The sequence below is a fragment of the Prionailurus viverrinus genome, chromosome D2, assembly GCF_022837055.1.
Source record: "Prionailurus viverrinus isolate Anna chromosome D2, UM_Priviv_1.0, whole genome shotgun sequence".
Classification (NCBI taxonomy): Eukaryota; Metazoa; Chordata; class Mammalia; order Carnivora; family Felidae; genus Prionailurus; species Prionailurus viverrinus.
This window is the reverse complement of record NC_062571.1, coordinates 45,783,015-45,796,200: the sequence shown is the minus strand read 5'-3', so window position 1 is coordinate 45,796,200 and position 13,186 is coordinate 45,783,015. Positions and strand designations below refer to the sequence as shown.

The following is a 13,186-nucleotide window of genomic DNA, read 5'->3' as shown; positions in this document are numbered from 1 at the left end:
AGCCAAAAAGTGGAAGCAACTCAAACATCCAACTGGATGGATAAATAAAATGCGGTATATCCATCCATACAATGCAGTATTATTCCACTCTAAAAAGGAATGAAGAATTTGATATGTACCACAACAAAGACAAAACCTGAAAACCTGCAAAGTGAAAGAAACCAGACACACCAGGCGGTATATGGTACAACTCCATTTACATGAAATATTCAGAATAGGCAAATCCATAGATACGTAAGCGGATTATTGGCTGCCACGGGCTGGGAGAAAGGGGAAATGGGGAGCGACTGCTTCATGGGGGTGATGAACAAGGTCTGGAACTAGATGTGGGGTGGCTGCACAAGAATGTGAACATCTTAACACCACTGAAACTTTTCGTTATGTGAATTACATCTCAATTAATACAAGAAACTCTATGTCACAAAAAATAAGACATTGACATCCTATCAGAGAAACATGCATTATTTTGGCAGCCCTTTAAAAACCTTATGGCTGCAGGGGTGCCTGAGTGGCTCAGTCAGTTAAGCATCTGACTTTGCCTCAGGTCATGGTCTCACCATTTGCTCCAAATGGAGCCATTTGCTTTATATACATTATTACTTATTTCAACCTCATGATACTTTACAAGACAGGTTAACTAACTTATCTAAGTTCACAACAGTAAGTTGTAAAGCCAGAATTGAAACCAAGGTCTGTTGGGCATACAACTGTTTTTGCCAAAACATTTTGAGTGTTGACTACAAAAGAATATATTTTCAGTTTAATTGGCAAACATTCATATTCTCTCCTGAACACGGTTTCCAAGTGGTTAGGAAATGAGAAAGAAAAAAGCGATTGAAAAGAACATTATTAAAGAGTAAAGTGAGGTGTCTGGAAAAACATGCAATGCATTCTGTGCCCACTATATGCCACATGTGTGCTGGCATGACCATTGAACTGTTACAACAATCCTGGGACATAAATACCGGTATTTCATTTTTTACATAAGAGGAAGCTGAAGCTTAAGAAGTTCAAGAAGGTCCAAGTTTAAAGACATCGCAAGGCACAGAACTAGGATTAGAAATCAAATTCAGTTCATCAATACATATTTACTCGGTGCTTACTAGATTTCAGGGCTAGAAGAGGCACTTAGAATAGAATATTAGAGATCCCCCCACATACAGCTCAAACCAAACCCATTTTCTTTTCACTTAAGGAGTGAGTCATTGTGAAATTGAAAAATCCCTGTATATTTTTTCCTTTAATAGCTTTGTTTTAAATAATTATTCATGCTGGGGCACCTGGGTGGCTCAGTCAGTTGAGCGTCCAACTTCGGCTCAAGTCATGATCTCACAGTTTGTGGGTTCGAGCCCCACATCAGGCTCTGTGCTGACAGCTTTCTTGGAGCCTGGAGGAGCCTGCTTCGGATTCTGTGTCTCCTCTCTCTTCCCCTCCCCCATTCACGCTTTGTTTCACTCTGTTTCTCAAAAATACATGAATGTAAAAAAAATTTTTTAAATAATTATTCATGCTTTGGTTAGATGTATTAAGTACTGCCCCCTCAACTCCAAAGCTGACTGCCAGGAAAACTGAACAAACCTCTAGTAGCAAATGTAAAAATAGAAGCAATTCTGTCCTACATGCATGATTTTGAACGTACTGCTGGATGGAGAAGACCACTTTGGAAAATACACTTCATGTGTTCTGAAAGATGAATTAAACCCTTTAGCATTCTATGAAGCTTCTAAAGGTCTATCAGATGTTAAGTGACAACAGTGAAATTTCAAAAAGAACAGGATAAGTCAGCACCAGAGCTGGTTTAACATTAATAATAAGTGATCTAATAAATAGGCCTATGTTTGCCCAGTCAGGCTTTGCTTATTATGTCAGTTGGAAAGCCGGAAGGAAACTGGTTTTAACTCCCATACAACCTGTATCAGGACAACATCACTTTATCAGAAATGGAGCTGATGTCAGCATAACATCGAGACAGTTCAAATTTAAAACTGACCTTTCTTTTCTAATTGTTTTTGCAATTCAATCATAGTATAGAATTGAGGGCAAGCAACATTTACTGAGAGCTTTCTATGTACCAGACATGACATGAATCTTATTTAATTCTCACAGCCACCGTGCAAGATATTAACTTTGTCTTTTAGAGGAAGAAACAGAAGTTTTGAGAAGTGAAATAAGTTTTCTAAGGTCACACAGCTTTCAGAAAGGCAGAGCCAAAGCTCAAATTCAGATGTTAGTTATCATCATGTTCCAGAGCACTAAAAAGCTATCAGTTTCTTACCTTGTAAAGAAAATTTTATAAAAAAAAATAATAATAATAATAGCAGAGAAAGCAGAGTAACATAGTGATTTGGATTATAAACTGATTTAGTACCTCAAAAGTAGTATAGGGTGATGCTGACCTATTAAAAATTCCTGGGAAGGTCACTGTGAAAGAGAATATATATAAAGTACCTTAAAGTTAAAATAATAGTCTTTTAATAACATTTAAAATTAACAAATAAATATAATACTGAATACTATCAACAGAGAATTAAGTTAAAAAAGAAAAAAAGGAAAAGGAAAAGTTCTATTCTAAAACAATGGTGTTTAAGAGACTGGACCAGTGTAGGCTGGCTTAAGGTAGCACTTCCCAGTTAACTCCATGAAAAACCAATCCCTATAAAAATATGGAAAGATAATGAGATAATATAAAGATACGGAAAGAAATGCCAGACTTAACACTAAGCCAGTCTTCTTTCCAGTTACAAATAGTACAACATAGTGCTTAAAAGTCTTCTGGAGTCAGTCTATCTGGGTTTGAGTCCTGGCTCTTCTACATACTAAGCCATGACAGTGACTTTGGGCATGTTATTGCACCAATCTGGACCTCAGTTTTCTCCTCTGTAAACAAAAGGAGGTAATTGCAGAAGACAGACTTGTTGTAAAGATTAATATATATGGGATTGTTAGAACAGAGCCTCAAAATACTAAGTACTCAATAAATGTTAAATTGTAATATATCATTTCCCTGAGTCTTTACTAAGCTGCTGAAAATTGATGCTCATTATTAATCACCAAACGGGGAAGGGATATAGTATGCAGTTTCCTCTCAAAATTACATGATGGAACCCATTTTTTTGCAGCCCATCAAAAAGACTGGTTAATGTGGTTTTTTTTTTAATTTTTTTTAATGGTTATTTATTTTTGAGAGAGAGAGAGAAAGTGAGCATGAGTGGGGGAGGGGCAAGACACAGAATCTGAAGCAGGTTCCAGACTCCAAACTGTCAGCACAGAGCCTGATGCGGGGTCACATCCACAAACCAGGAGATCATGACCTGAGCCAAAGTGGGACGCTTAACTGACTGAGCCACCCAGACACCCTGGTTAATGTCTTTAAAACAAAAAACAAAAAACCATACTCTGAGAAATAATAGAGAATTCCATCACTTAAATAAAATGTTAAAAAAAAAAAAAAAAAAACAAGAACAAAAACAAGATTGGTGCTTCCCAGTTGGTGAACACATCAAGGTGCTGGAAGGGTGACGTGTCCAGAATGGGCGTGGAAGTGCCGTTTCCCCCATGCCCTGCCCTACCTGTCTCTTCCATTTGGCTGTCCTTAAAAATAAACTAGTAATACCTCCTTACAGATTCCAGCACATGGATTCAGTGCCCAGAACCTATACATGTAGTGAAATGAAATACCATTTTATTTTCCATTCCATAGCCTGCATTGGCTTCAATCCGTTAAATACTGCCCCCTAAACTCCAAAGTTAACTGCCAGGAAAACTGAATAAACCTTCAGTAGCAAATGTAAAAATATAAGCAATTCTGTTCTACATGTATGATTGTAAACATACTGCTGGATGGACTGATCATCAGATCATTCAATTATCCAAAATACTGTGTGTTATCTATTCAGTCATCATCCAGCCTGCAATCATCTGAATAAGAACAAAAAATGTTTCCCATCATCAAGATATGGCCATCTATGTAAGTCTCATATCCCCTGTATAGATTTAAAGTCAATATTCAGATGGTGTTCTTGCATTTGATGTTTACTGTGCCCATTTGTGAAATTTACAGTCATTGCTGGAAGTGCCAACCATGCCACCCTATCACTAAGAATTTTTCTAAGCAATATGTGTCAGGATCTTCAGAAATGCATACAGCCTTTGATCAAACAAATCCATTTCCAAGAATCTATACTATGCAAATAAATAAAGAATACACAATAAAATTTTATGCAAATACACATATTGTAACATGGTTTAATATTCTAAAAAATTAGAAATACAGTTGACTCTTGGGGTGCCTTGGGTGGCTCAGCTGGTTGAGTGTCCGACTCTTGATTTTGGCTCAGGTCACGATCCCAGGGTCATGGGATGGAGCCCCATGTCAGGCTCCATGCTGAGTGTGGAGCTTAAGATTCTCTCTCCCTCTGCCCCTCTCCCCCACTTGCATGCTCGTTCTCTCTCTAAAAAAAAAAAGAAAAGAAAAGAAATACAGCTGACCTTCAAACAAAGAAGAGGTTAGGGGCATCAACTCCCACACAGTCAAAATTCTGACCATAACTTTTAACACCCCAAAGACTTAACTGGTAGCTATTGTTGAGCTGAAGCCTTACCAATAACATAAACAGGTGATTAAAACCTACTGGTAGGTATAAAAGCAGGTGATAAAATACCTACTGGTATGTAGTATGTACTATATACTGTATCCTTAGAATCAGTAGGTTAGAGAAAAGAAAATGTTATTAAGAAAATCCTAAAAAAGATAAAATATATTTACAGTACTACATTGCATTTGTTGAAAAAAATCTGCATGGGCATGCCTGGGTGGCTCAGTTGGGTAAGTGTCGACTCCTGGTTTCGGCCCACGTCAGGATGAACCCCACATTGGGCTCTGTGCTGACAGCATGGAGTCTTCTTGGGATTCTCTCTCTCCCTCTCTCTCTACCCACCACCCCGTCCCACCCCCCACCCTACCCCTGCTAACATGTATATGAGCTTTCTCTCACTCTCAAAATAAATAGACAATTTTTTAATCTGCATATAAGTGGACCTGCGTAGCTCAAACTTGTTTTGTTCAAGGTCAACTATACTCAGAAAGTCTAATTTTAGGGGAAGGGTTAAATACAGAGTGGTATATTCGTCATATTGTGCAATCATTACAAATGATGTTATGAAGGTTATGAATAATGCTATGTGAAAAAGGAGATTACTAGTTTAAGTTTACAGTATAAGCATAATTATTTACCTAAAACAAACACACCAACAAAACACCAAATAATCAAAATTTAGAGAAAAACTCAATCTAAAAAGAAAGACACCAAAATACCAAGTGTGGTTGATTTGAGCCATGGGTAACCCTTCCTTCCTAACTTCCTACATTGTCCAAGTTTTCTTTACTGAGTATATCTTACTGTTAAAATATTTCTTGAAAACTCAAAAAAATAAAAGGTCCAATTGTTTTTTAAAGTTGAATTTTTCGGGGCGCCTGGGTGGCGCAGTCGGTTAAGCGTCCGACTTCAGCCAGGTCACGATCTCACGATCTCGCGGTCCGGGAGTTCAAGCCCCGCATCAGGATCTGTGCTGACAGCTCAGAGCCTGGAGCCTGTTTCCGATTCTGTGTCTCCCTCTCTCTCTGCCCCTCGCCCATTCATGCTCTGTCTCTCTCTGTCCCAAAAATAAATAAACGTTGGAAAAAAAAAAAATTTAAAGTTGAATTTTTCTCTCCAAAATTGTCATTAACTCCTACTTGCCACCACTTGCCTTTGAGCTAAAGTTCTAATATGACAAAAGAAACAATATGAGGCAAATCAGCCTAGTGGTTAAAAAGATTTTAAAAAATTTTGGCATGTGATTTCTTTTGAATATTATCTATTATTTTGTGAGAGGCAGAGACAGTTATACATCTAAAGAAATCATGTTTTCTCCTGGGAGAACTGTTCTTGGTTTGTATAGTGAAATCATACATACCAATTATTTCTTTTTTTAATTTATTTTCTTTCTTTTTTTAATTGAAGTATAATTAACATACAGTATTATACTAGCTTCAGATGTACAATACAATGATTCAACAATTCTATCTGTACATTACTCAGTGTTTATCAAGGTCAGTGCTCAAGAGCACACAAATATTCTTAGGGCTGCGCAAAAACACCATGCATCATGCTTCTAAGTATTCCTTGCCCCGAGGAAGTCTGAAAGCATATTTTAAATATGCCAAAAATTGGGCGCCTGGGTAGCTCAGTCAGTTAAGCACCCGACTTCGGCTCGGGTCATGATCTCGTGGTTTGTGAGTTCCAGCCCCACGTCGAGCTCTGTGCTGGCAGCTCAGAGCCTGGAGCCTGCTTCAGATTCTGTGTCTCCCTCTCTGACCCATCCCCTGCTTGTACTCTGTGTGTGTGTGTGTCTCTCTCTCTCAAATAGGAATAAACATTAAAAAAAATTTTTTTTTAATATGCCAAAGATCAACGTAAAACCTTTGGCTTCAAGAAAGGCATTTTGGGAGAGGTAAAATTTTGAGAGTATTATTTTGCAACTTTATAATTTGACACATTTTCTAATTTTAAAAATAGACATTTAATGTGTAGCATTTCAGGTTATACTTTTTAACTTAAATATGACTTAAATACTGCTGCAATAGTATTAAATTTTTAAGTCATGAAGAAGATCACTAATCATCCTTACTGCTAGTCCCTCCTTTTGGGACTCAGAATTTTTTACATACCCCATCAAGCTGGCATCAGGTTTTCCAAAGGACTGATGACCTATGATTTCTCACCCCAATTTGGACTCAGGATTATCTCTACCTACCCACCCCTTAGAGAGAAGTTTGTCCTGGTGAAAAGATCACGTGACCACCAATCGCTTCTGCCCTGCCATGCTCCTTACCAGGGCTAGGCCTTGCCAAAGAAGAAAACACCTCCATGCTAGGGTTCTTCATGACATGCTGAGCAAAGGCCACAGATTGCTAAACATTGCTAAGCAGACCTGAAAATAATGAAGTCATCCAGTTTTGTGCACAACCAGTATCTCAGTCTGTCAGCATAAATACATTTTCCCACAAAATCAATAAAAATTTTGAGACCAGCTAAGACTACCATGTTTTTCATCATTACCACAATCATCCAAACCTAAGCCCCTCCAACTTAATTCCTCTTTGTCGCTGCACTCTGATCTCATTTCTGGTGTGTACTCCCCCTCCTCGACTAGCGCACATGTCCAATAGCTATATTTCCTGATAACCCTTTAAATGTTCCACTGTAAACAAATACCCTAAACCTTGAACCAATTTGAATAACATTCCAGCAGTCTTTCTGTCTAAACTAAAATCTGAATGCAAGCTATTCTTTCTCCTGCTCAGCCAAGGTGAGGCATGGAGGTCATTCTTTATTCACCAGTGCAGTTCTTTACCCTCATATAAAAGTACCTCTGTAGAGGTTTATGTCCTGTTCCTGCCTTTCTCTCCTTGTTTCTGTCATCGACTGACCTCTTGGTCACTCTCCCACGTTCACTAAAGACTTTGGAACAAAGTTCATAATCTTCCCAACCCTTGTCCTAGAACCATTCTGAGCAACTTACTTCCTCTGTAGCTGGCTCCTGTTAACACCCTAGCTTTACAGTTCCCTTATCTGTTCAACCCCCGTAACCTTCACTTTCTCTCTACTTCAGAAATCTGCTCCATAACCAGCTCTTGCAGTCAGTCATAACCAGCAACTGCTCCTCTTATTTAATCTGAAATTTAACTTAATCTTAAATTCCAATATCCAGTCTCGACACTTCATATCCCAGCTGCTTTCTGGTTTCAAAAGTTACCCCCTATTCAGCTTAGCCTCAATGGCCCATTGCTTTAAACCCTATCACTGCTGAAATCTCTGGCCTCCCTTTCTGCCACACTGGCCCATTAGACAGGGACTTGTTCAACTTGTCTGCTCACTCAGGTTGCTGAGCCCTGACATGGGGGGAGAAGATCACTCATACAACTATATACACCAGAGCCATGAAATATGTGTCATTACAATTTGTCTAAGTAATCCATTCCATTAGCCCTCTCATTTCCACCAATGGCCTTCTGAAAATGCTCCCTTCTCCTCAAACTCTCCCCTACAATCACTATTTTCTTACTCGATAAACTCAGCTAATGACTTTAACCTCCCCACACTTTACTGAGAAAATTAATCAAGTGTAAGGAGGCCCCAAATCCCTCACCTACCACCCAAACACTTTTCTTCCTCAACACCATCTCTCCTTCCGCTACTCCTATGTCAGTAGAAACTATACTCCTACTCCTACTCCAGCCCTATATCGTCCCTCCATTCCCGCTAATCCTGAGGATAACATTCAGTCTCACATACTTCATTTTTCCTGTATCAACTTCTCCCTTTCTGCCAACTTCTGTGTAGTGCATAACCATGTTGAAGTCACTCTCATCTTGATACAGCATGCCCTCTACCTACTATCCTTCAAGTTTTTTTTAAAAGAATGTCTGCACTTACTGTCTCCACCTTCTCGCAACCTTTCACCCTTCATCATCAGCAATCTGGCATTTATCTCCACCACAGACGCTCCATCGATGCTCTTCTAAAGACCATCAATCAGCTCCTTGTTTGCTCAGTCCTTATGTCCGTTAACCTATTTGAGACATTTGACACTGCTGACCACTGTTCCTTAAGACTTCTCAGTTTTCATTTGACAACCGGAAACCTACTTTATGACCAGAACTGGGGATAAAATGAGGAACATGACAGAGTTAAGCCCTCAAGGAGCTTAGAGTCAAGTGGGGAAACTTCTATGATAACTCGTACTCTTCTTTCAACCTTGCAGATCACTCCTTCCTTTCTCTACTCGGTGCTCAGAGACTGACATTCCCTCAGGACTCCTTCCTTTGCTCTTCTCACTTCCATCCTGGGATTACCATGTTCACACTGCCTACTCACTGATGACGACCAAATATATATCTCTAGTTTAGAATTCTATCTTGAATTGTGGACTCACTCATTCTATGAAAAGATATTGGTACTTCAATATCTATATGGAGAGTACATAAGTTTTTAATTTTGATAAAGACAAATTTATCTACTTTTTGTGCTTCTGGTGTCATATTTAAGTGTTTTTTTAAGTTTCTTTATTTTAAGAAAGAGTGCACGTGCCTAAGCCAGGGAGGGGTGGAGAGAGAGGGAGAGAGAGATTCTCAAGCAGGCTCCACACTATCAGCACAGAGCCCGATGCTGGGCTCAGTTCCATGAACCATGAGATCACGACCTGAGCCGAAATCAGGAGTTGGATGCTTAACCCACTGAGCCACCCAGGCATCCCTGGTGTCATATTTAAGAAACTGTTGCCTAATATAAGATGAAGAATATTTACACTTACATTTTTTCTAAGAGTTTTATAGTTTTGGCTCTTACATTTAGGTCGTTAGTCCAATGAAACCACAATTCTTGAAAGTTAAGAATTTCACGTGCAAGATCTAAGGGTTTTTTTTAATTCTAAATTTAAAAAAAAGTTTTTTTATGTTTTATTTTATATTTGAGAGAGACAGAGACAGAGCGCACGCAAGGGAGGGACAGAGAGATGGAGACAGATTCTGAAGCAGGCTCCAGGCTCCAAGCTGTCAGCACCGAGCCCAACGTGGGGCTCAAACTCACAAGCAGTGAGATCATGACCTGAGCTGAAGTTGGATGCTTAACTAACTGAGCCACCCAGATGCCCCAGGTTTTTTTTAAGTTCTAAAACCCTGACTTTCAGCACCACAGACCAAAGCAAGAAAACTTTCCTGGTAGAGTTTATACTGTAAACTACAGCATAGAGGAAGTAGGAGGTGCTGGCGTAAATGCAATTCTCCCACAACAATTGAGAGGACATAGTTGAAGGAGGAGTACGGAGAGAAAGGGGAGCTAGAAAATAGTTAAAAGTTTGGAATTTTTCCTATCCCATCTGCGACTATGTCTTGGGGCGAGAAAGGGTGAGAAAATGTTTCTGGGTAAGGACTCAGAAGATAACTGTCTTTCCCTTTTGCAAGTTATGGTCCAGGGAACTGTATGTCTTTTAGCAAAAACCTCGCACCTGCCACTATATTAATGTGGTAGGTCAGTAACAGCCAAGGACATGCTCATACTATATTCCTGAAAAGCTGCCTCAAAGACCCAAGCACACCAGCATGCTGTAGAAACCATTAAGAAGTTTGTTTGGGGCCACTGGGCCCAAAAGAGCCCGGAATTAGAGTGGGTCCAGCACACACAGACCTGATGACCAGAGGTCAGTAGTAGCAGGGACATCAGCTTCAGACACAGCACAGCAGGCAGTGCCAATCAAGACTAAGCCAGCCAAGGTACAGCTCAGCAATGGCCAAAGTCAGAAAATGGCACAAAGATGAGATGCCCCCTCCTCAATGCCAGGAAAAATTATAAAGCTTCTCTACCAGTAGCCCCAACCCAGAAGAAAAAAAGAAGAGCTATGTGGAAAACTGAATCCTTGTAGAATGAAGCACAAAAAATAAAAAGCTGAAAACACAAAAAGAGTAGATAAGAAACACAGAAGATAAAGTGAAGGAGGACAGAATGAGGTAGAGACAGTATTTGAAGAAGTACCAGTTGAAAATGTTCTAGAACCTAAAGGGGCCCCTGGGTGGCTCGGTCAGTTAAGTGTCTGACTTCGGCTCAGGTCATGATCTCACGGTTCGGTTCTTGAGTTTGAGCCCTGCGTTGGGCTCTGTGCTGACAACTCAGAGCCTGGAGCCTGCTTCTGATTGTGTCTCCCTCTCTCTCTGCCCTTCCCCCACTTGTGCTCTGGCTCTCTCTCTCAAAAATAAACATTAAAAAAGAAAAAGAAAAAAGAAAAGAAAATGTTCTAGAACCTGAAAAGATTTGCATCTCCAGATTCAAAAATCGCAAAGACAAATATACAACAGAAGATATCAGTAAAGCCAATAAACTAGTCAAATGAAGAGACACGCTGTCTGGTAAGCTGCCTCCCTAATCTCTTGCCATTTCTTCTTCTGCCTCTCCCTCCCTCCCCAACAGACCTACACATACACACACTCTAGCCACAATGAACCAAGGTGCAGTTACCTAACGCATATCATTTTGATCAGGCTTTTTTGGTTTAAAAAGACATTTCGACCAGCTCTGTAAGTGGGGAGGATATTATTAAGAGACACATGGATTAGAAATAAAACTAAAATTGGAAAGCCATCCTTCTGACCAAGTCACATCACAGGTTTCTGGCCAGCATTTAGACTGGACATGGTTGGGTATCTGCCCAAAAGGCGGTCAGTCATCTGTAACCTGAGGAACAGGATGAAGGTCACAGGGTACCAAACGTGACCATCAGAAAGAGCTGAGCTAAGAACACAGATCACGAATAAGATCAATAGTACAGCTCCAGGTAATTCAGCAAAAAGCATGTTGGTCAATATGACAATTTGGCTAACATGACAATTAAAAAAAAAATCAATCTGTACCAATGCTAATTTCTTAATTTTGATAAATGTATTCTGGCTATATAAGATGTTATCATTAGGGGAAAATGGGTGAAGGGAACTCTGCAGTATCTTTGCACCTCTTCTATATATCTAAAATTATTTCTAAAGAAAACTTATTTCAGAACAAATTATTATTAGCATAATCACTTCAAAATAAAAATAAAATTTAAGAAGTGGAAAAAATGAATATATCTAGTCATTGTTTTTTCAACTGTTAGTATCTTAAAATATATCCTGGAGTGCTTGTGCCTAGATACCGATTTTTAAGCATTCTTCTTTCCTATTTCAGAATTTTCAGGTCTTAATCTACTCTTTAAAATTCAAATTCAGGGGTGCCTGGATGGCTCAGTTGGTTAAGCGTCTGACTTCGGCTCAGGTCACGATCTCTCACGATTTGTGAGTTTGAGCCCCGCATCAGGCTCTGTGCTGACAGCTCAGAGCCTGGAGCCTGTTTCAGATTCTGTGTTTCCCTCTCTCTCAGCCCTTCCCCCCATTCACCTTGTCTCTTTCTCAAAAATAAACATTAAAAATTTTTTAAGTATATATATCTAAAAATAGTAATAATAAATAAAATAAAATAAAATTCAAATTCAGAGTCAGGCTGGGGGATTGGTGGGGGGCCAGGGGTAAAAACAGAAGAAAAAATAAATAAAAAATCAAATTCAGTTTTTGCCAGTTATTACTATTTTAACTAATAACTATAGAGACAAATTAGGAAGATTTAAGTGTTTCATCATGAGAACCAATATGAGAAAAAGTGACTTGGATTAGAAATGACATGAGTCTGCAGAAATAGGTTAGGAATAAATGTAACTATCCCTTGTTGTCCCATCTGTTATGTTTCTGAGTTCAGACAGCAGATCTTGGATCAGCAAGGAATGCCTGTAGTTGAAAACGCATAGTCATTGCAGACTGATGGGGCAGTCTTCCTATTATTTTCATAGGCACACTTTTAAATTTTTCTCTAAGAAAATGTTAAAATAAATGACAACCATAAGAGGTAAGGAACTGGACTTTCTCAAGGTTCAGGTCTTTTAGTTTTTTGCTTTTTTTTTTTTCAATTTAATTTTTTTCTAGTTACTTTCAAGCCAAGTGTGATTATTTCTCTCATGTTTCCTTCACTTTTTTTGGTGTTTGTATTGCATAAGAAAAGAGGCATGGCAATATGAAATTACACAAGATAGTCAAAGTCTGTCATTCTTTAGAATACTTATTAAAATACACCAAACAATTGTTATTCAAAAATAATTCCATTTTATATCTGACCTAGAAAAAAACACATGAAGGTATGGATAAATACCTGCTTTCAAAAGAGCCTTTCAACACAACTTCCCTTGCTCTTGAAGTCCTGACACCTCTCCTGTCTCTGTATCAGCACTTTCGCACTGATACACTGCTACACGCTGATACTTCATTTTTTTTAGTTTTATTTATTTGCTTTGAGAGAGAGAGAGAGAGGGAGGAGCAGAGAGAGAAGGAGACAGAATCCCAAGCAGGCTTCATGCTGTCAGTGCAGAGCCCGATGACAGGCTTTGAATTCACAAACCGTGAGATCATGACCCGAGCTGAAGTCGGACGCTTTACCAACTGAGCCACTCAGGAGCACCAATACTTAATTTTTTTTTAAGTCTATTTATTTTTTTTGAAAGAGAAAGAGAGCACAGGAGGGATAGAGAGAGAGGGAGAGACAGAATCCCAAGCAGGCTCCGCACTGTCAGCGTA

General features: G+C 39.1%; 1 protein-coding gene across 5 annotated transcripts in view; it reads right to left on the bottom strand.

Moving 5' to 3' along the window:
* SHLD2 (shieldin complex subunit 2) overlaps positions 1-13,186 on the bottom strand; it is an 82,946-nt gene that overhangs the window by 60,172 nt on the left and 9,588 nt on the right. For 3 of the 5 annotated variants that reach the window (XM_047824392.1, XM_047824397.1, XM_047824396.1), the window contains exon 2: positions 8,478-8,613. The exons of the other annotated variants lie outside the window; for them this stretch is intronic. In XM_047824392.1, the coding sequence (XP_047680348.1) occupies positions 8,478-8,514 (37 nt within the window). In that variant the 5' untranslated portion in view covers positions 8,515-8,613. The remainder of the gene's footprint in view (positions 1-8,477; positions 8,614-13,186) is intronic. 5 annotated transcript variants of the gene reach the window in all.